The sequence below is a fragment of the Talpa europaea genome, assembly GCF_964194135.1.
Source record: "Talpa europaea genome assembly, chromosome: 12".
Classification (NCBI taxonomy): Eukaryota; Metazoa; Chordata; class Mammalia; order Eulipotyphla; family Talpidae; genus Talpa; species Talpa europaea.
Genome location: NC_140079.1, coordinates 61,222,433 through 61,244,269, shown reverse-complemented (window position 1 = coordinate 61,244,269; position 21,837 = coordinate 61,222,433). Strand labels below are relative to the sequence as shown.

The 21,837-nt window shown below is 33.0% G+C and overlaps 1 protein-coding gene across 4 annotated transcripts in view; it reads left to right on the top strand.

Moving 5' to 3' along the window:
- Nucleotides 1-21,837, top strand: part of SUCO (SUN domain containing ossification factor) — a gene marked incomplete at both ends in the record, with an annotated part of 70,110 nt that overhangs the window by 16,379 nt on the left and 31,894 nt on the right. For 2 of the 4 annotated variants that reach the window (XM_084251009.1, XM_084251010.1), the window contains 7 exons: nucleotides 5,450-5,558; nucleotides 9,279-9,433; nucleotides 11,156-11,293; nucleotides 11,499-11,649; nucleotides 16,813-16,936; nucleotides 17,611-17,735; nucleotides 19,093-19,160. In XM_084251009.1, coding sequence (XP_084107135.1) covers nucleotides 5,450-5,558; nucleotides 9,279-9,433; nucleotides 11,156-11,293; nucleotides 11,499-11,649; nucleotides 16,813-16,936; nucleotides 17,611-17,735; nucleotides 19,093-19,160 — 870 coding nt within the window. Of the gene's footprint in view, nucleotides 1-5,449; nucleotides 5,559-7,121; nucleotides 7,233-9,278; nucleotides 9,434-11,155; nucleotides 11,294-11,498; nucleotides 11,650-16,812; nucleotides 16,937-17,598; nucleotides 17,736-19,092; nucleotides 19,161-21,837 lie in introns of all 4 variants that reach the window. The other 2 variants (XM_084251008.1, XM_084251007.1) reach the window with 2 other exon arrangements.

The following is a 21,837-nucleotide window of genomic DNA, read 5'->3' as shown; positions in this document are numbered from 1 at the left end:
TTTAGATTACATTTTTCTTTGTATTATATAAATGAAATTATGCACTGTTTTTGGTCTTTTTTTGCTCAGCATAAATAATTTTGAGATTTATCCAGGGCATTGTATGTATGAAGCTCATTCCTTTTTATTGCCTAACAGTATTCCATTGCATTGGGTATACCACAAGTTTTTGATCAATGTACCTATTGATGGACATTTAATTTTTTTCCCCTGGATTTTAATAATTATAAGTAAAATTGCTGTGAAAATTTATATTCCCCTTTTTCTTAAGTAAATACTTACAGGTGAATGATTGGATCATATAGAAGTTTATGTTTCATTTTTAACAAAATTCCAAATTGTTTTCCAAAGTGGTTTCACCATTTTATATTTGCACGAGAAGCATGTGGAGGTTCCAGTTCTCCATTTCTTGGCATCACTTGATGATTCTTTTTTAATTTTAATCATTCTAATAGGATGCTGCCGGAAGGGATCATGCTCAGTAAAATAAGCTGGAAAGAAAAAGAAAAATACCGGATGGTCTCACTTAATAGCAGGATTGTAGAGGATCCAAAAATAATAAGGGAGCAGGGAAAAAAAAGACTAATTATAATAAAGTAAAAATCAAAATCAACAGGCAACTATAAATCAGAAACATACTGCAGCGGGGAGAAGGGAGTAGTATCAAAACAAGGGTAGGAAGAGCACAAGGGACCATGGTGATGGTTCATGGGTGAATGGGTGGAGGGAATTTCACAGGGACTATAACCAAGATGAAAATGCATACATTGTACAAAAATGAAAAATGATGTAAAAATATATAAAATAAAATTTAAAAAATCTTTTATGTGTTTACATGCTATCCTTATATCTTTGGTGATAGACCTGTGAAAATCTTTTGCCTATTTTTTAAAATTGAATTGCTAATTTCTTATTATTAGGCTCACATACTTATGGTATCATTTGTCAAAACTAAGAAATAAACATTGCTATAACACATAGATCATTCTTTTGATGCTGTATATAAAAACCGTGCCTAGAAATTTCAGGATGAGGGGCAGGTGGTGAAATATTTTTAAACTAAGATATCATACATAGTTTCACTGATGAATACTTATATAAAAGTGGATACATTTTTGCAGGCAGTTGTGTGGATTTCTACCTAACTCCTAACTACCCGTTAATCCAAATTCCTCAGTGTAATTCTATTCCTGTCAAGTCTAGAATCCTACATTAAGTACATAATCAAGTCCATTGATCAAGAAATCACATGCAAATGAGTAGAAATATCCAAAATGTTTTTTTTTTCCACCATTGGTTCATTGTAGACATTATAGTTTAGAATAAAATCTGAGCGTCAAGGATATTTTGCAGTAGATTTATATATGATCAACAGTGGATAAAAAGATAAAAGAACAAATTAGAAATAGTTCAAAGGTATAAATTACTTCCATTTGTAATTCTCACTGAACCATGTTTTTAGGTGCAAAAACCACTTACTTGATTTTCTTAGAATTGAAAATATTTTTCATAAGTATAATAATGCTTAATATTGTGTGTCTATTATGTTGTCTATAGTTCTCAGTGCTTTAAAGTATCTCATTGAATCCTCAGAACAGTCCCATGAAATAGGTAAATTAATTTTGAGGAAATAGCACAGAGAAATATTTATTTAATGAACTTTCCTAAGATCATATAGACTGTGTAGTTACCAGAGGGAAGGTGGTGGTGGGGGGCCCTAAAAAACAGAGGATAGGGAGCAAAAGTGACAGGGATGTAACACTGGAACTTTGATGGAGGGTGAGGTATGTTCAAATGTAGAAGTAGTTCCAAAATTATATAGTTATGGGCATATAATATTTTAACAGCTTTATTGAGGTATAATTGATATACGTTTATATTAGGGTTGGATGGATGGAGGGAGAGAGAGAGAGAAATTGACCCGCATGATTATGGAAGCTGAAAATTCACATGACTTCTCAAAAACCTGCCAAATAGATGCCCAGGAGAGCCAGTGGTCTAATTCTAGTTTAAGCCCAAAGGTCTGAGAAACCAAGGACAGGACAGGGGGCCAATGATGAAATTCTACTTTGAATTCTACCCAGAAGTTTGGGTTTTTGTTCAAGGGCAGAGTATGAATGCAAGTTCACCCTTCAACAAATAATGTTGGGAAAACTGGGCTGGACAGCTACATGGAAAAGGATGAAACTATATCACTATCTCAAACCTTACACAAAAATTAACTTAAAATGGGTTAAAAACTTTAGTGTAAGACACAAAGCCATAAAATACTTTGAAGAGTATATAGACAAAACACTACATGACATTGGTTTTCAGTGATGTATTTGTGGGTTTATCTTCAAAGGCAAGAGAAATGAGAATATAAACAATAGGACTGTATCAAGCTAAAAAACTTTTGCACCATGAAGGAAACTATCATTAAAACAAAAAAGATACCCTACCGAATGGGAGAAAATATTTATATATCATACATTCCACAAGGGACTGATATCTAAGATATACAAAGAACACATACAACTCCATAAAATAAAACAAATACCTCAATTGAAATTGGGCAGAACAGCTAGTTAGACACTTCTTCAAAGGAGACGTGCAGATGGCCAACACACACATGTAAGAATGCTCATCATCACTTAATCACAGAAATGCAAATCAGAACCACAATGACATACCATCTCACACCTGTGAGAATTATCCATATCAAAAAAAAAAAAAAAAATCCAGAAACAGCAAGTGCTGGCAGGGATATGGAGAGAAAGGAACCCTTGGACGCTGTTAGTGGGAATGTAGACTGCTGTGGCCCTTATGGAAAACAGTATGGAGATTTCTCAAAGTATTAAAAATAGATGTCCCAGATGATCTAGCAGTTCCACTCTTAGGTATCTCACTAATTTGTAGAGCTATGTGTGCTCCTATGTTTGTTGAAGCACTATTTACAGTACCCAAGTTATGGAAATAACCTAAATGATAAAGGAAAGATGAGTGGATTAAGATGATGTACGTGTATGTGTGTGTATATACACACACAATGTAATTGTATTCAGTAATTTAAAAAAAGATGAACTCTTGCCACTTGGAACAACATGGATGGAATTGGAGAGGATATTTCTAAAGTGAAATAAGCCAAGAAGGAGAAAGCATATATGTGAAATATAAAGAAAAAAAACAAAGGGTCAATCAAAACCAAACCGATAACAAAACCTAGGAATTTGTCTGGTGAATTAAGATTCCAGGTGGGGAAGGGGAAAGGGAAAGATATAAAGTGTGGAGGAGGATCTTGTTTTGTTAAGTTGCTTATTTTTTTTTTATTTAATTGCAAATTATTTGCCAGTTACATAAATCTGTACTTTCAAAGAATCATCAGCTACCCTGGGAACTTCATCTTCCTGAAGAAGAATTTTTTCAAGTTAAAATTGATAACCTCCAATTTATCCAAGTTATCAAATTGATAACCTCCAGCAGTGGTTGCCCACTGTTCTAGGATTTCTCCTTCCAGTCACCATGGGGTTTCCCTTTCTTCTCTCATCTCAGTATGATGTTGTAATTTGGTTTCATATGAATCTTGTTCCTTCATGTTAAAGTCTTTTTGACTGTTCTTTTTATATAAAAGCTAGAAGCAGGGCCTCCCCTGGTGGCGCAGCGGTTGAGCGCTGGGCTGCGAAGCTGCCCGCAGCCTCTGCAGTGCAGGTTTGATCCCCGGCCACCTGCGAGGGTCCCACATGGCGTGACAGACCTCTCCTGCCATGCCCGCTGCTCCCCTCAGCAGTGTATTTCGTCAGTCTGCTTGTTCTCTTCCCCGTTCTGGCTCTAATGAATTCTTTCACCCTCCCGCACTTCTGACTACCCAGTGCTTGTATAAATAAATAAATAAATCTTTAAAAAAAATTTTAAAAGAAAAGCTAGAATCAGCTTACTTAATTAAAAACAGGTATCCTTTTTCTTTCTTTAGTATATGGTTTTCAAATTTCCATACATAGATATATTTACTTGAATTGTATGAAGTTAACTTTTTTTCAGGTAAAAGAATTGCCCAATATTGCCAATTTCAAAAAGTTCTGCTTAGAAGATTATTTCTTGCTAAGTATATATTTGACATTTTATTGTTTTGGGGTATTTTTTGGTAATTGAGGACTTCTAATATGACATATAACTGGCAGTGATGGTTGATAGTCATTTGTTTCTTAAGTTTATAGGTTGGCATGTAATTACAAGACTTAAGCATGAAATTGAAAGTCATATGCAAGACTTACTGTGATTCTTTTTAATTTCCCACTTCTATAACTCATCTGCAATTAATTGTCATTTTACTATCTCCTTTTCCATTTTGATTCCTTTTTTAATCTTCATTTTATGTAATAATATTAATAATGGATATTCTTCTTTTAGGATTCTTCATTAAATCTGATACTGACTTTTAGGCTTATTTATTAAGTATCTGCTTATTCCTATAGATTTAAAAAATTTAATGATTGTTTCTCAGATGTCTTTCAGTGACTATAGAGATAATCATGTAAGATATTTTTTCTTTGGTATTTTTGCATGGCAAACAAAATATCAGAGCTAAACTCCACTTGATCATAACAGTGGTGTATTATTTCTTTGGTATGAGCCTGGAGACTTTAGAAGTTTTGCATGTAATTTCACAAATATTATTAACCTATAGTAGTATTCATATTTCTGTGCTGTGTGTCTGTGTGCTATTTATGTTAATTTTTTATGTCACTGTTCCCTATATAAAAACAAAAAGCTTTCCTTCTATGCTTTAAAATAGTTTATGTAACTTTGAGTTATCTGTTCTTAAATATTTGGTAGAATTTAGAATATCATTGGCAGCTGGTGTTTTTCTGAGATTGGCTCTTTGACAACTTTGTTTCTTCTGTGATCATTATCAGATACTTTTTTTGAAGTATTTCTTATTTTACTTTCATGAAATTCATGTATTTTTTTTAAAAAAGATTTATTTATTTATGCATACAAGAGCTGGGATGTAGGCCAGAGGTGTGTGGGGTGGTGGGAGTGAAAGGATACCCCAGAGACAGTAGGGAACAGAGTGGGGATTTACTGAAATACATTGCTGAGGGGAGCAGGAGGGAGACAGGAGAGGTCTGCTGTGTCATGTCAGTCAGCTCCCTGGCTGGGATTGATCTCAGGCCTCAGTGGCTGGTGATAACTTGATAGGACTGAGACTTTAACCCCTTGCACCATTAGAAGGCCTGAAATTCATAATATCTTAATTGGAATACTTATAATGCTATGTACATCTTAGGAGATTAAAAGATATAGCCCTTGGTTTGTGTACATTTGTTTTCATTATGAAATTGTTAATTTTTTAAGTGCATAGGGAACATCTCTTTGTTTATTACTTCAAATTCTAGCTCATAATAGTATATAAGTTGGCTTAATAATTTTTGCTTCCTTTTTTTTGATGATGATGACTGATGTTTTTCAGGCTTCCCAGTTGGCATGTATGTTGTAAAGAGAGTTCTTCACCTTCATCATATTACTCTCAAGATGACAGCTGTACATTAGAAAATGAAGATGTACAATTCCAGGAAAAGGTACCATAAATAAAGTTGTCATTATAATTGTTTGTCAGCTAAAACTTCCTAATACATGTGGAATAAAAGTAATTTCAAAGATACTAAGATAAAAAATTTGATGGTAATTATCCTGCTATAATCTGTGGAGTTACTCAGATAATTTTGAAATTAAGCTAACTCTGAGATATTTATATATTTGTTCTTATTTAATCAGTTGGAATGTTATAATATCCTTAGTCCTATGGTAGGAAAAAATAATCACTGTTTAGAGAACTGAAAACTAGTGGCTCTGTTTTCAATGCTCTAAATATTTTCTAAAGAAACTATAGTCTTATAAATGAAAAACTGTGAGAAATGAAGATTATAGAGTCTGTAATAAGTGGCTGTATAGTTTGTTTTATATAATTGAGTAGAGTGAATAGACAAAATCCAAACAACCTAAATCATTTATTTTTTTTAAATGCTCAAAGGTGAATATTGACTAGACTTGGCTCCCACCCTATCAATGTATTTATTTTAAATTATGCAAGTAAATTATGCTGACTGTAAAATATTCATATAAATATCCCATTTCTCTCTTCAAAGGAATCACAGTTTACTGTTTCTTGTGAAAATATTCAGATTATTTTCTGTGTACATAATGGTATGTAGACATACCATTATATAGTACACAAATCAATATTTTTCTTTAAAATGTCACATTATAAATATTCTACCGACTGATTTTTTCCCTTCCCCTTTAATGTTTCTGTATTCTTCTGGAGAGCTGCATTTGTATTACATTGTATAGGTATGTCTAAGTTTATTAAACATTTCATGACAGACTTTTGCATTATTTCTTAGCATTGTACACGTGTGTGTGTGTGTGTGTGTGTGTGCATGCTTGGGGTTTGGGTTTTTTCCATATTTAGAGTGGATTATTTAATTTTTTGAGTTATGTGGGGTATATTTCTAGGCTGGAACATTTACAATTTTGAAGACTGTTGCTGAATATATCTACAGAAGAGTGTAATTTCATGCTTTCACCCACTGCTGTGAGACAGATCTAATCTCTTCTTTTATGAAAACTAAATGTTGTAAGAGTGAATTTAAGCAGAGCATTAAGCAGGGAAAACTTATATTCTTTCAATAAACATCTAGGTACCCAGTATGAGAGACAGGCTTAAATAAACAAAGATGAGGATGGATATAATTTTGCTTTTGTGAAACTATAAGGTAATTTTAAAGACATGAAGGCATCTGAAGTTGAATAAGTATCAGATGACACAATAGCTATGTGTGTATTCATTTATCAGATATTTACTTAGTATGTGCCTAACATAAAGTGCTGTGGTTGGACTGAAATCCTTATAAAGAAATCAAATGAAGTTTTAGAACTGATAGTGTACATTTTAAGTACACAAGTATCTTCCTTGTCTACACAAGGAAGATAGACAAAAAGCATGTAAACATAAAAGTAATTAGTGTCAAATGGCATAAAAATATGTTTTTGTTGTATATCATAGAAAGATGGTCTTTAATATTTCTTCAGGAAAGTTTTGTGAAACAGTATTATTAACCCTTTTCCTTTATTGAATATAGGATAAAAGAAAGGGACCTATCAATACCGAATTATCGGAAAAAGTGGGTTCAAACTTACCTATTCCTCCACAAGAAAATAAATTAAAAGATGACCACATTGTGGATGTACAAGTAAGCTATTTTGCTCTGATTTTTAATAGTGTATTCTTTTTAGCTACTTTACAAGACAGAAAACCTCTGTTTTGTCACCATATTGTTTTTTCTTTTTGAATTACCATACAATTAGGTTTCAGCTTCTGAGAAAATGCAAAATTACAGATAAATGTGACATTTCTTTGTCTTAAAATTTTAGTGTAAGTCCTTATTATTTTTTAGGTTCCATTTGGCTCACTATACTGTGTTTTGTCTCTTCATATTTTCATATGGCAGGAAAAATTATTTTTCTATCTTATTATAAAGAGTATATGTGGAACTTAGTGTCTTGATACCAAATATTTGTCAGTGTGGAATATGAATTAATAAATAACTAATAGGATAAAATGTTTTTTCCTTTTTCTCATATTACATCTCGATATCATTTTTTACTTTGTATACCAGATTTTATGAAAGATCTTTAAAACTAAACCAGAATGTAAGCTGATCAGAATGCTAAAAACATCTGGAAGCCATTTAGTATCAGGAATGACTGATGGAACTGAGAATATTTGATCTGTAAGAAGAAGGACTAGGGAAAAACTAAATATTTTAAATATTTTAAAAAATCAAATTTCAACTCAAAATGAGGGAGAATTCTCTTTTTAAAATATAGCTAGAATTATTTTATGACTTAATGGTTTATCATATCTAAGGAGTTATACTGAGTTTCATTTTATTTATCTGGAAGATATTTGTCACAGGTTTGTGTGTAGAAGTAAGAGAAGTATAATCTCTGTAGCCCATCCAGTTATATTATTATCCTGAACAGTGTGCCATTGTCATTTGCTAGGCTTTTTATCATGATTTGCTCAAATACTTTGAAGTGCTTACTGCATCTTACAGACATGTACTATTCAGTACAGTAGCCACTAGCTTACATGTGGCTATCAAACACTAGAATTGTGGCTAGTCTAACTTGTGATTTGCTCTAAAGACAAAATATACTCCCAATTTTGGAAATTTAGATTAAGAGAAAAAAAATTAATTTTTTAATATTGAACCATGTTGAAGTGATAATACACTATTTTATAATAGTTCTCATAATAGTCTCTAGACCTCTACAATAAAATGCAAACTATTTGCATTGCTTTTGAATTTTTCATTCCAGTACAAATAATTCCCTAACTGATCACATTCTGTATTCTTCTTGCTCTATGCCTTGTGTTTTCCTTCTGCTCACCTATTGGCCCTCCTTTTCTCTAGAGTCCTAGCTCTTCTAGTCTGCCGTAGTTCATAGTCTCTGTTTTCCTTGAACTGAATACTGTTATTCATTTAGTAAGGATTAAATGTCTGCTCTGTGTTAGGTCTATGTTAGACACTGGGAATGTAAGAGAACATAATCCTTATTCAAGGCACTTATAGTATAGCTGAAGACATAAATAAGGGCAATTAAGGTGTTACAGATGCTATGATAAATACCTATACAGGAAACAGTAGAGACGAATAGAAAGGGAATGACTAGTTCCATTTTAGGTTGGTTAGGGAAGAGGAGGTATGCTGGTAGAGGTTTTCAAATATAAGTAGATATTAGGGAGATTTCAGACTTTTTATTTTAGGCAGGTGAATGAATGACTCAGCCATTTAGGATGGGAGCAGCAAGAATCATGTGTTGCTTGATAACGTTAATCCTATATAGCTTGTATTGTTATTGACACCTATTATTTTCCAAACTTAGGGACAAGAACCGTGTGTTTTATTATTTTGTTATTTACATGGGGTTTCTGTTTTACTGCTAGCATTAATTATAATAACAAAGAAATGTTTGTAGGTCCGATAGGAAAGAAGAAAGACATGTTCCTTTGTTCTAGTTTATGTATTGTGGTGAAAAATGCATAGAGCCTGTATTTTAACATGAAGTATTCTCTGGGGTGGTAATATTAGAAGAAGGAATTTTTATTACTTTTTTAGTGAGCATTCTTTATATTGTCACCTTGGAGACTTTTAAAAATACAATCCTTTTTGGCAAAAGAGATAACTTATTAATCTCCATATTTACTGTAACTGACTTTTTATGAAAAACAGAATACGGAGTCCAAAAAATTAAGTTCATCTGTGGTTAAGACACTCCCTGCAGTTGATCTACATGAAGATTCATCCACTGTAGTTGTGGGCAGTGAAAACATTGAAAATATCTCCAGCTCATCTACCTCAGAGATCACTCCAATTTCAAAGCTTGAGTAAGTTATTACAGAGGGAAAAAAAGTAATCTCATTACATAATGCTAAAAATTTTCTTTTCAGGGTAAGTCATCTTGGAAGATTTGAAGTTTAGGCTATGTGGCAGACCCAAATTAAAATCCCTGTTTTATGTTATATATTATTTTTTAATTTGTTGAGCTTAAAATAAGTATTTATAAATCTGCCTAACTCAATGAAATTGGTAAAATTTCAGCTATGAGGTTTCCACATCATATATGTAAAGTGAAAATGTATTTGTTTAAAAAACAGAAAATTGAATAAAATAATTTTCCTTATAATTTTCAAAAACTCTTTAAACGCTTTAAAACATCTATTTTCATGAATGTAAGGGATTGGATTGAAGGAGTTACACACAAAGATGTTATAGTTACTGTTCAGTAGTTTGTCCCACAAGAAATAAGGGAACAGAAGATAAGTTTAGAAATAATGATTGCATTTAAAATTTTTGAATACCAAATACTTACCCCAGAAAGCATGTAAGACTAGCTGCTATATATCTGGACAGCACATCTTACCTCTCCATAATATTTTTTTTTTAAAGATTTATTTATCTATTTATATCTATCTATCTATCTATCTATCTATCTATCTATCTATCTATCTATTTATTTATTTATTTATGCAAGCACTGGGTACAGTCAGAAACGCGGGAGGGTGAGAGAATTCACCAGAGCCAGAGCGGGGAGCAGAGCAGGCAGAAGAACCGAAGTACACTGCTGAGGGGAGCAGCGGGCATGGCAGGAGAAGTCTGCGCGCCATGTGGGACCCTCCTCCGGTGGCCGGGGAGCAGCCGGGGATCGAACCGGTGCTGCAGAGGCTGCGGGCAGCTTCGCAACCCAGCGCTCAACCGCTGCGCCACTGGGGAGGCCCTCTCCATAATATTGAACCTAAATATTTAGTGAAATGGAAGTGAGGCAGGGAAACATATTAGGATGTATATGTTTTTATTATTTTTTATTTATTTATTTTTTTTTTTAGAGGCATGCTTTATTTATTTGTTTGCTGGTTTGTTTGTTTTTGTTTATACATGCACTGGGTACAGTCAGAAGCGCGGGAGGGTGAGAGAATTCACCAGAGCCAGAGCGGGGAGCAGAGCAGGCAGAAGGACCGAAGTACACTGCTGAGGGGAGCAGCGGGCGGCAGGAGAGGTCTGCGCGCCATGTGGGACCCTCCTCCTGTGGCCGGGGAGCAGCCGGGGATCGAACCGGCGCCGCAGAGGCCGTGCGCAGTTTCGCAACCCAGCGCTCAACCGCTGCGCCACCGGGGAGGCCCAGGATGTATATGTTTTTAGATGATATTCTAAAAATGCCTTAAGATTTTTAAATGTTTTGCTGTAATAGATGATTTTCGATATTACAGGCAACTATTCTAATATTGCTATAGTAATAGAAATGAAACATTAGAGAAGATGCATTTTGAACAGATAATTAAACCTTATTTTTGATAGGACCAAATATTAACCTATGATATTTTGTTTTAAAATTTGGTAACCTTTTGGTAACCATTTAGAAACCCAGGACATTAGCAAATCAAGAATCAACAGTATATTTTACATGATTTAAAATAAGTGAATTCTTAAAAACAGTCTGCAGAGCTGTTAAGCATTCTCCTCTGCCTAGTTTTGGAAACCACTAATGTTGATTTCAACTTATGCTATATTATGTCCATTAAATTGCCAGGTTGTCTTTTTCTATTTTTTAGTGAAATAGAAGAACCTGGTACTGTTCCTATAGCCAAGCCAAGTGAAATTGAGCAGTCTGAAACTGATTGTGATGTTGGTGAGGCCCTTGACGGAAATGCTCCAGTTGACCAGCCTGCCTTTGTCAGTTCACCTGAAAGGTGTGTGTCATGTCACTGGTCATGTTTGAATAGACTTTGGTGTGTGCTTAATTCATCTTTATTATCAAGAGAATACTGATCTCTTGATGCTCCTTTCTTGATTTACTTCATAATAATTATAATAACTTATAATAGTTGAAATTATATAAACTCATTACGCACCTATAATTTGTTTATTTAACATATGTCTTTTGGTTTCAAATAGTCTTGTTGGCCAGCATATAGAAAATGTGTCATCTTCACATGGCAAAGGAAAGATAACAAAATCAGAATTTGAATCAGAAGTTTCAACAAGTGAGCAGCGTGATGGTGATCCAAAATCTGCATTGAATGCTTCAGATAATTTAAAAAATGAAGTAGGTATATAACTCACACTGTCTCCTAGCTTATCATACAGTGGATTTTGTTAGTGAATCTTGTATTTTGCTAACCATATTTATCATAAAATTAGGGATTAAGTAATTAATGATGAATATGAAAGTGGGGTAAGCTGTGCACCCTAGAATATATTACTACATAGTATTTATTTATACATAAAGTTTTTCCAAATACGAGTTCTCTTTAGTTATATGTAATTAAATCATTTTTCTACCATCACTGACTTTTTGATACCAGATACAGTAAATTCTCTAAGCAATTTTTTAGGGAGATGTATAGAAGAAGCACTATTAAGATTAAGAATTTTTAGAATATAAGGTTAAGTCACCAAAACAATGTTAAATTTAAGCTCTTCAACAGAATTATTTTAAAGAAACCTTGACCTTTCATTATTTGTATGCAGAGTATGCTGCAACTAGACCAGTTTATTTTGAAGAGTGTCATTCTTCCAGGAAAGACAGGGCTCATCCTAGTGAACTGGTTTTGCTTTCTTTTCTGCTTCTGAGTTCTGCTTTGACTTCCTGTACAGGTCAATAAAGAAATATTGACAGAAAAATTTAGGCCATATTCAGGTAAGAAATACCAAAGTAAAACAGATGAAAGCTACTGCATGAATTTTACAGAAGCAAAACATGGGATCAAAGAATAATTTAAAATTTAGAGTACCATATCCACATTTGTCCCTTTTTATTTTGAATCTTGAGTTCTCTACCTTTTTTTTTTCACATATTTTCAGTGAATCTGAATTCACAATGAACTAAAATTCATTCTGGAGGCTTACTGTCATTGGATCAGCTGTTTCTGTAATGCTTTCTATAAGTATAGGAACTTAGTATTTCATAGTTCAACATCTTGAAGGAACCAGGTTCCCTTGAAACCAAATCAAGCATATGTTACAGTTCAGTTGTCAAATACTAAAGCCATGAAATTAGACAACCATTACAAAAAGGTCTTCTTTGGAACTATTCAGGTATCAAAGGTAAAAATTCAAGCACGGTAGCCAATTTTATCCTAAATTTATTTGTTCTCTTTAACCATGAGCAGAGTAGAGCTGCCCATTATCTAAGGAACTTAAATGATTTATGAGTCTGCTGATAGGCAAAGGGTGGGGTTTTTAATTGTATTATCCTGCCTAAATAAGTTAATATCCCAGAAAAATTATATAATGAACACATTATGAAATATCCAGTGGTTTTGTCTGTTATCTAGTTCAGGGTAATTTTGTGTAGCTAAGTTTGTGTGAATGGAAAGATTTTGCTTTCTGATGCAATTCTTTCTTTGTGCTGTCCCTGTTATCTCAAGGATCTGTAAAACACTGTGCCATGTTTATAGATAGTACTTTTTAAGGTGGTTTTATTCTATTGTTTAGTTTTCTTATTTTTTGTTAAGAGGTGACCGTGATTGCTTTGCCTAGGCCTCAAATAATAATGTATATGTTCCTTTTTCTGTATTTGTGTTTCACTTTTAAGTATCTCAGCTAGCTTAATTTTTATAAATATGTTTCTTGTTTATTTTCTTACTGTATTCAAACTATATTTTTATCATTTAATGTTAAACTTAATGACACTGCTGCTTAACTTTTATTTTCTGTCAGTTGTTTTTTAAGTTATATACATCACTTCATTAAATTAACTGTTCTACAAAACACTCCAGCATGGAGATTGTATGGGAACCGTTTGTCAAGTTTTCCTAAAGAGAAATTACTAGCATTTGTATTAGTTCATTAGTATTTATTGCACTAATATACTGATTAGTATTCAGAAATGTGCCCTAAATAGCTAGTACATACTATGTGATATTTGTGCCTTTTACCAGAGTAAGCTGTTTAAATAGATTTTATATATGTCTCAAGGTGCTTTTAATAAATACATTATACATTGGTTTAGGAATGCAAATAATTAAAAAGTGGAATGAATATCCTTGCGTACATTATTTAGCTTAAAGAAAAAAGTGACATTGAATTTTCTTCCTTTCTGTGATTACATTTCTTCTTTCCTATGTAGATATAACCACTTTGTAACCACCAAAGACTTTCTTTGATTTTTAGAGCATGTTTTTAAATTTTTTCCAAATATGCATTACTGTAAATAGCATACTGTTATTTGGTGAATTTTGAAACAGTATAAAATAGTATCATTCTTAGCTTATTTTGTTGCTTAAAATTTGAGATTTGTCTATTCATTGTTTTTACTATTGTATTTGACTCTGCTACAGTTTGTCTATTTTTCAATTAATAGTTATTTGCTTCTAATTTTGTGATAGTACCGACAATAGGGCAGTGAGCATTCTTGTGCATATTTTCTTACACGTGACTAATGTGTTTCCACTGATATTTATACATAGGAGTAGACTTACTGGGTACTAGAGTATATCTCTCTTTGTTATTTAATATTGCTAAATTTTAAGCTCCTTTTACCAGTGTAATAACTATCCCTATCAATAGGTGTGCCATACTTGTTGACAGAGTTATCACATTTAACCTCCATCAGATTGGTATAATTTATTTGATATCTGATTTTCATTTGTATTACCTGATTATTACTGAGGTTGAGCATTTTTTATTTTCTCTTTGCTGAATTTATTGTCCCCAGCTGCCAACTTATGATTTGTAGGCTCTCTTTATATGGTAGTGAGTAGTTGTAGATACTTTTTTCAGTGTGGGTTATTGTACCTTGTAGTTTTTGATTTTTTTGTTATGTTTAGTTTTTTATTTTTATCCAGCCAAATGTATCAGCCTTTAAAAACTGAGGTACTTTTCATCTTGTTAAATATTTCATAGCCTGAATCATAAAGATATTTACCTATATATTTTCTTCAAAGTTTAGTTTGTTTTTCAACTTTAATTTTTTAAATCTACTTTAAAATTTTTATGTAAATGGCACTTCTTATTAAGGATTTTGTAAAAATAATATACTGCCTCTAAAATTAGTCAGCTTTTATTTTTTAGCTCTCTTTAATATTAGGTATTTGACATAACATAGATGCACTACAACTATATAGTATTTATTAATTTGTACAGTTTATATTTGACTAATTTTTTAGGATATAATGTAGGGTTTTTTTGTTTTTTTTTAAACAACCCATGCTTGTTTTGCTAACTTGTGAGGGAATACATCCTGTGCTACTTAGGTTGAAGGTTTCAATTCTTTGAAGGAAAACATCAATTTTAAGTAAACAGAAACTTCTTCAAATGTATATTACTATGCAACACCACCACCAAAGCACCCATAATCCTCTACCATAGTCCATTGGGCTTCTCTCTACTCCCACCTTGATCTTCATCCCCCTGCTTCATCCTCTGTTAGTAGTCACATTTCTAGGTTTTGCTTTGTTGTTGCTTGTTCCTGTGTTGTTTCTTTATATTCCACATGCATGTGAAATCATCTGATACTTGCCTATCTTCTGACTTATGTTGTTTAGTATAACCTCTTTCATCCGTGTTGTAGCAGATACGAGTTTTTTCCCTAATAACTGAATAGGATTCCATTGTGTATGTATACTACATGTTCTTAATCTGTTAATTTGTTCTTAGGTATTTAAGTTGTTCTCATTACTTGGCTATTATAAACAGTGCTTCAGTGAACATATAAGTGTTTATATTCCTTCATAGTGTTTTAATTGTCTCAGGTGTGTGGACTTCTAGTGAGTCTGAGACCTGGGATGCGACGGGGAGGGAAATCAGACATGGGGGACTGTCATGTCCAGCATGCAGCAAATCTTTATTGTCTTAGTGCTCGTTATATACTATTTTAATTGCAGCAGGTGTTAACATCAAAGCATACCATATAATGATAACACATATGAATGATTTGTCTACTTTCTTACTATCATCTGTTTACTTCAGACAGTGGGATACCAGGTGGTTAGTTCTCAAGCACATAATCTTATCGCCCCCTAGGTAGAGCCTGGGAAGTTCGCTCATTATTTTTGTTATTCTCAGACTGTGGAGATGTAGAGGCCTGACTCCACGCAGGTCACTTTCCAGGCACTCAACACCAAGTCCTGTCACCCAGAGGTTTTCCTCCAAGACGCATGTGTTTTCACATGCCTTAGGGACTCAGGTCAAGGCCCTTCTGCTCACTGCACGGGGTCTCTCCCAACAAGGTGGATATGTAAGAGTGGAATTGCTGGAATCTATGATCAGTCTATCTTAAATATTTTGAGAAAACTCCATGCTGTTTTCCATAAAGGTTGTGTTATTCTGTATGCCTAACAGTGTTCCTTTTCACTCCACACCCTCAACAACTTGTGTTTTTTGTATTTTGATATGGGCAATCTCACAGGTATGAAATGGTATCTTACTGTGATTTTGATGGCATTTCCCCTGTGATAACTGATGATGTGTGTTTTTTCATGTGCTTGTTGGCCATCTGTATGTCTTATTTTGAGAATTGTCTAGTTAGTTCTTCTGCCCATTTTCTGATTGGGTTATTGTTTTCCTTTGGAGAGCTGGATGAGTTCTATGAAGATCTTGGATGTTAGCCCATTGTGGGATATGTTATATATAATTATATAAATATGTTTATATTTATATATTTATGTATATATTTATATATTATATTTATGTTATATGCTATTTATATAATATATATTTATATATATAATTTATATATATATTATATAAATATCTTTTCCCATTCAGAAGGGTGTCTTAATTTTCATGATAGTTTCTTTGGCTATGCAAAAGCTTTTTGGTTTGATGTAGTTCCCTTTGTTTATTTTTGCTTTTGTTTCCCTTGCTGTTGGAGTCAAGTCCCCAAAGACACCTGAAGTCTGTGCCTGGGAGTATTTTGCCTATGTTACCTTCTGTTTATTTTATGGTTTCAGGTCTTACATTGAAGTCTTCAGTGCCTTTGAGTTAATTTTTGTGTGTAGTGTGAGATGGTGGATAGTTTAATCTTTTGCATTTGAGTGTCCAGTTGTTCCAAAATCATTAATTGAAGAGACTTCACTTTCTCCACTGTATCCTCTTGACTCCTTTGTCTTAGATTAACAATCCAAAAAAATTTTTTTTGTACTATCATTCATTATAAAGTTAAACTTTGGTTTGGCGGAAACATTTGTGTTTACTTTTGTAATTTATTAATCTGATTTTTCTGTTTTCTGAAATTTAAAATCTGTTTACTTTTGAGATTCTTCAGAGTTCTGACTATACAAAGCCAGGAGAAATTGACCCTACTTCTGTAGCAAGTCCCAAAGACCCAGAAGATATACCAACATTTGATGAATGGAAAAAGAAAGTTATGGAAGTAGAAAAAGAAAAAAGTAAGGAAGTGGAGATTCTTTTCAACCCCTTTAAGGGATTGGTTAAACATGCATTTTTCCTTTTAATTGGCAGAATAAAGTGAAACTCTTAAAAGCTTCTTAAAGGTTAAAGAACCTATTGATTCATCTGTACTGTGTTATAATTATATACAATTTTAATCTTAAGATTCATTCTTGTAAATTATTAAATGAAGATACTAAAGAAGGAAAAGCATTGATTTTTATCTCAATTTATAAGAGGAAAATTGAATCATGGAAATTTCTGAGTCATACAGCTTAAATTGTAAACAGAATTGGACTGTTATATTTTCTTTTTGCCATAGGACAATAAGTTACAGAGTTAAGAATTCTTAATATTGGGGCTTAGAGTTTGAAGGATACCATTCATCCTTAATGGAATAAAATGTATATGCAGAAGCTTTGATTCTTATGGAAAAGATTTATTTTGTGAATTACATATAACTTAGACATGGATTTTTCTATTTAATCTGTTTATTGATACTTTAAAGCCATTGGGATGCAGAACTTTGAATTTCTTAGGAATTTTTAAATATCTTTGAAGCATTAAAATCTTTTCTTAAATGGCAACCTGTTGCTTTTGAGATCATTCTGATGCTGTCAGAATCATCAGTCATAAGCACCATGTATATGTTTATAATAAGGTTTGTCTGCAGGTCAGTCAATGCATCCATCTTCTAATGGAGGTCTACATGCTACAAAAAAGGTCCAGAAAAATCGGAACAATTATGCCTCAGTAGAATGTGGTGCCAAAATTTTGGCAGCTAATCCAGAAGCCAAGGTATTTCAAGTATAAAAATCTTCTATACATATAACAAACTGTCTTTATTAAGTATGAACAGTGGTTTGCTGGAAACTGTATTTTAACATGAGCCATTAATTCACTAATAAATAGAGGATTATGCTTTTAAACACATTCCTTGCATGAATTCTGAGTTATCTTGGTTAATTGTGCCATTTTTTAAAAATTTTCTTGTAAAACTTTTATTTTTTAAAACAATTTAGAGTTCATAGCAAAATTGAGCGGAAAGCAAAAAGTACTCATATACCTCTTGCTCTTGCATTCTCATAGCTTCCTCCATTATCAATATATCCTCACCAGAATGGAACATTGATTACAGGTGATGATGAACCTAACTTGCACATCAATATCACCCAAAGGACATAGTTTACAGTAGAGTTTACTCTTAATGTATGTTCTGTGGGTTTGGACAAATGTGTACATGTATCCACATGTATTCATATTATAATATTACACAGAGTATTTTCACTGTCTAAAAATCCTCTGTGCCTCACCCTTCACTGCCTCTAAGCCCTAACAACCACTGACCTTTTTATTATCTCTGTAGTTTTTGTCTTTTCCAGAATGTCATATAATTGGAATCATTCAGTGTGGAATATTTTGTGTTCCTTTCACTCAGTAAAACGTATTCAGGTTTTGTCTTTGTCTTTCATGGCTTTATAGCCAGATTCTTCTTGGTTTGGAATGATAGTTCATTGTCTGGGTGTATCACAGTTTATTCACTGACTAAAAATCATGTACCTTTTTTTAAACTTTTAAAATCTGTGAAATTTTAAAATGGAAATAATAGAAAATCATTTTTTCTTAGTAGCAACAGGCATTTATTGAATTTTAAATATTTTATTTAAACAAATATTTTGTTCTGCTATTATAGCTGTAGGCAGTAAATTTTAAAATTTATTTATTTATTTATTTATTTATTTATTTATACATACATACATACAAGCACTGGGTAAAGTCAGAAGTGCGGGAGGGTGAGAGGATTCACCAGAGCCAGAGCGGGGAACAGAACAGGCAGACTGATGAAATACACTGCTGAGGGGAGCAGTGAGCGCAACAGGAGAGGTCTGCGCGCCATGTGGGACCCTCGCCGGTGGCCGGGAATCGAATAGGCGCTACAGAGGCTGCGGGCAGCTTCGCAGCCCAGCGCTCAACCGCTCCGCCACCAGGGGAGGCCTGGTAGTAAATTTTAATGATTTTTATGCTTTTACCCCAAGTAAGTATTTCAGAGTCTTAAGTATATTTTTTAGATCAAAATTACAGTCCTAGAAAGCTTTAGAGTTAAAATAAATATTTTTCCTTAAGTAATATATGCCCTTCTCCTTTGTAAAAATAGAGCACATCTGCTATCCTTATAGAAAATATGGATCTTTATATGTTGAATCCGTGCAGCACTAAAATTTGGTAAGTAATATAAAATTTGATAAAGCACATTATGTTAAGCTTCTCTGTTAAGATTAGGCTGATTTGTTTGTTACTACCTAATAAGCTTTTATGATTGTTTAGTGCCATCACTGTACTTATCTTAGGCCCTAGATACAAAATTGAAGATAAAATATCTTTCCTTTTACAGAAGTCACAAAAAATGACAGTGAAACAATTATGAAATAGTATAAAAAGTACAGCTAAGGTGTACTATAGGAGCAGAGATGTTATGTAACTACAGGAGAGAATGAGAGAGGGCTTTCTGAAAGAGGTAATTCTTGAGCTGAATCTTGACAGTATCATAGAAAGGAAGGCAGTATATTTATGATCTGTGAGAATAAGGGGCACTAATTAAATGAGCATATTTCTTCTGGGCAATTAGACAAAATCTGAAGTTATTTTAGACATGATAAGAATAAAGATGTAACTAGAATAGTGGTAGGAGAGTTTTAACAATAATTAGGCCATACAATTCTATGTATATCCAGATTAAATTTTTGAAGTTTATTTTAGAGACTGTGGACAGCCTTGTTTATTTAAATGAGGAAGTGATATGATTGTACTGACATTTTAGGAATGGCTCTTTTTTTAAAAAAAAGATTTATTTATTTATTTATTTATTTATTTATTTATACAAGCACTGGGTACAGTCAGAAAAGAGTGGGAGGGTGAGAGAATTCACCAGCGCAAGAGTGGGGAACAGAACAGGCAGACTGATGAAACACACTGCTGAGGGGAGCAGTGGGCGTGGCAGGAGAGGTCCGAGTCATGCCGTGTGGGACCCTCGCTGGTGGTGGCGCCTCAGATATTGTGGGCATCTTTGCAGCCCAGTGCTCAATCGCTGCGCCACCAGAGGAGGCCCGGAAAGGCTTGTTTTTAAGGTGTGCAGTTATAGCAGAAAATGCAGTTGAAAATTGTGCTATATTTATACAATGAAATATTACTCCGCAATCAAAAAGACAAAACTCATGCCATTTGTGGCAACATGGATGGAGCTTGCAGGGATTATGCTGACCAAAATAAGTCAGAAGGAAAAAGATAAATATCGGTTGGTTTCACTTTCATGCAAAATATAAAGAAACTGAACAGAATTTCAAGAAACAGATATAATTAGCAAGCTAAGCATAGATCTGAGGAGTAATACATTAAGGAAGGGGAAGGAAGGAAGATCAAAACAGGGGAGGGAAGAGCACAAGAAAATACAGTGAGGGAAGAAACCAATTATACTAAAATGAACAATAATATAAGAAAATTAAAAAAATAAAATAACAAAGCAGAAAAAAGAAAAAGAAAATTTGGGAAATGAGTTTGGAATCTGTTATTATAGTTAAGATTTAAAACAGCAAATTGTATTGGCAGTTTGCATAGAGAGGAGAAGGGGCTATATCTGAAATTATTTTCAGCAGGTAAAATTAACAGCTCTTGGGTAGTAATTGGATATGAAGAAGACATAGGCATTTAGGAAATCTCCCAGGATTTTGGCTTTACCAGGATTTTGGCTTTACTACTTGGATTTATGACTCTGCCATTAAATAAGAATGTAGAAAAAGGGACCGGTTTTTAAAGAAATAATGTGTGATATACCAACAGTCTTATTAGATTACTTGATTTCATTGCTGAAAATTTTCAGTTTTTATAATTGAATAGTTTATAGTATTCTCTTACTGTTTAAAAATCTCTTCTGTTTTAAAGATTCTTTCTTTTAAAAACTTCCTAATATCTTAATGTATGCCCCCTCTTTTAATCACCATATAAATTTTTCTAATTTGGCTTTATTGATTACCTCTTCCATGTTTTTTTCTTTGTTCATGAATTTCAGCTTAAATTTTTGTTGTTTCATGTTTCATTAGGTTTAGTCCATTGAACTTAAAGATTGTTTTAATTTGCTAATAGACACATTTAAGGTTCTAAGTTCCCTTAATTGTATTATCTAAATTTTGATAGGTGGCATTTTATGAAACTACTTTTGCATTTAGAGCTGTTAATTTAACTGATATTTTAAAATGTCTGGCCTATAAATAATAAGTGTATTGAATTGTATTTTTGACCTTTTATGTGTGCTATTAATTTGCATGCAATATTTTGTGTTTCTAAGAAAGCATAAAAGATACAACAAACATTTAAAAGTGAGTTTTAATGAAGGATAATTACATACTAATATTTTATATATTGTGAGGCTTTTTATTAGGTGCATGTAGTTTTAGAATGGTTAAATTTTCCTGCTGAATTTTGCCAGTTAAGACATTTGTCTGAAAGCTTATTTTATCTGATACTAATATAGCTCATTTTTTCTTTGAAATGGAGAACATTATATACATAAAAGGAGGGTGTCAGGATTCACTTTTTATTTTCATTTTTATCCTCTTTTATATTTATTTTTCCATTGTAAATAAAAACCAGAGGCTGAGTGATTTTTCTCCTGGAGCCATCTCTAGGATGTTGTGGTGGTCTGAAAATGTTTATGTTTTAGAGTCACCCAGATTTGTAGTCTGATTTTAACTTCAATATTTATTGCCAAAATATCTGTTAGGACCTTTGATTCTGTTCTTCTAACAGAGACCAAATTGTGGTTTAAATAAGATAGACACTTCATTTTCTCTGACATAAAAACTCAAACTGATAGGTGATACAAGACATAACAGAATAATGGAAGAAA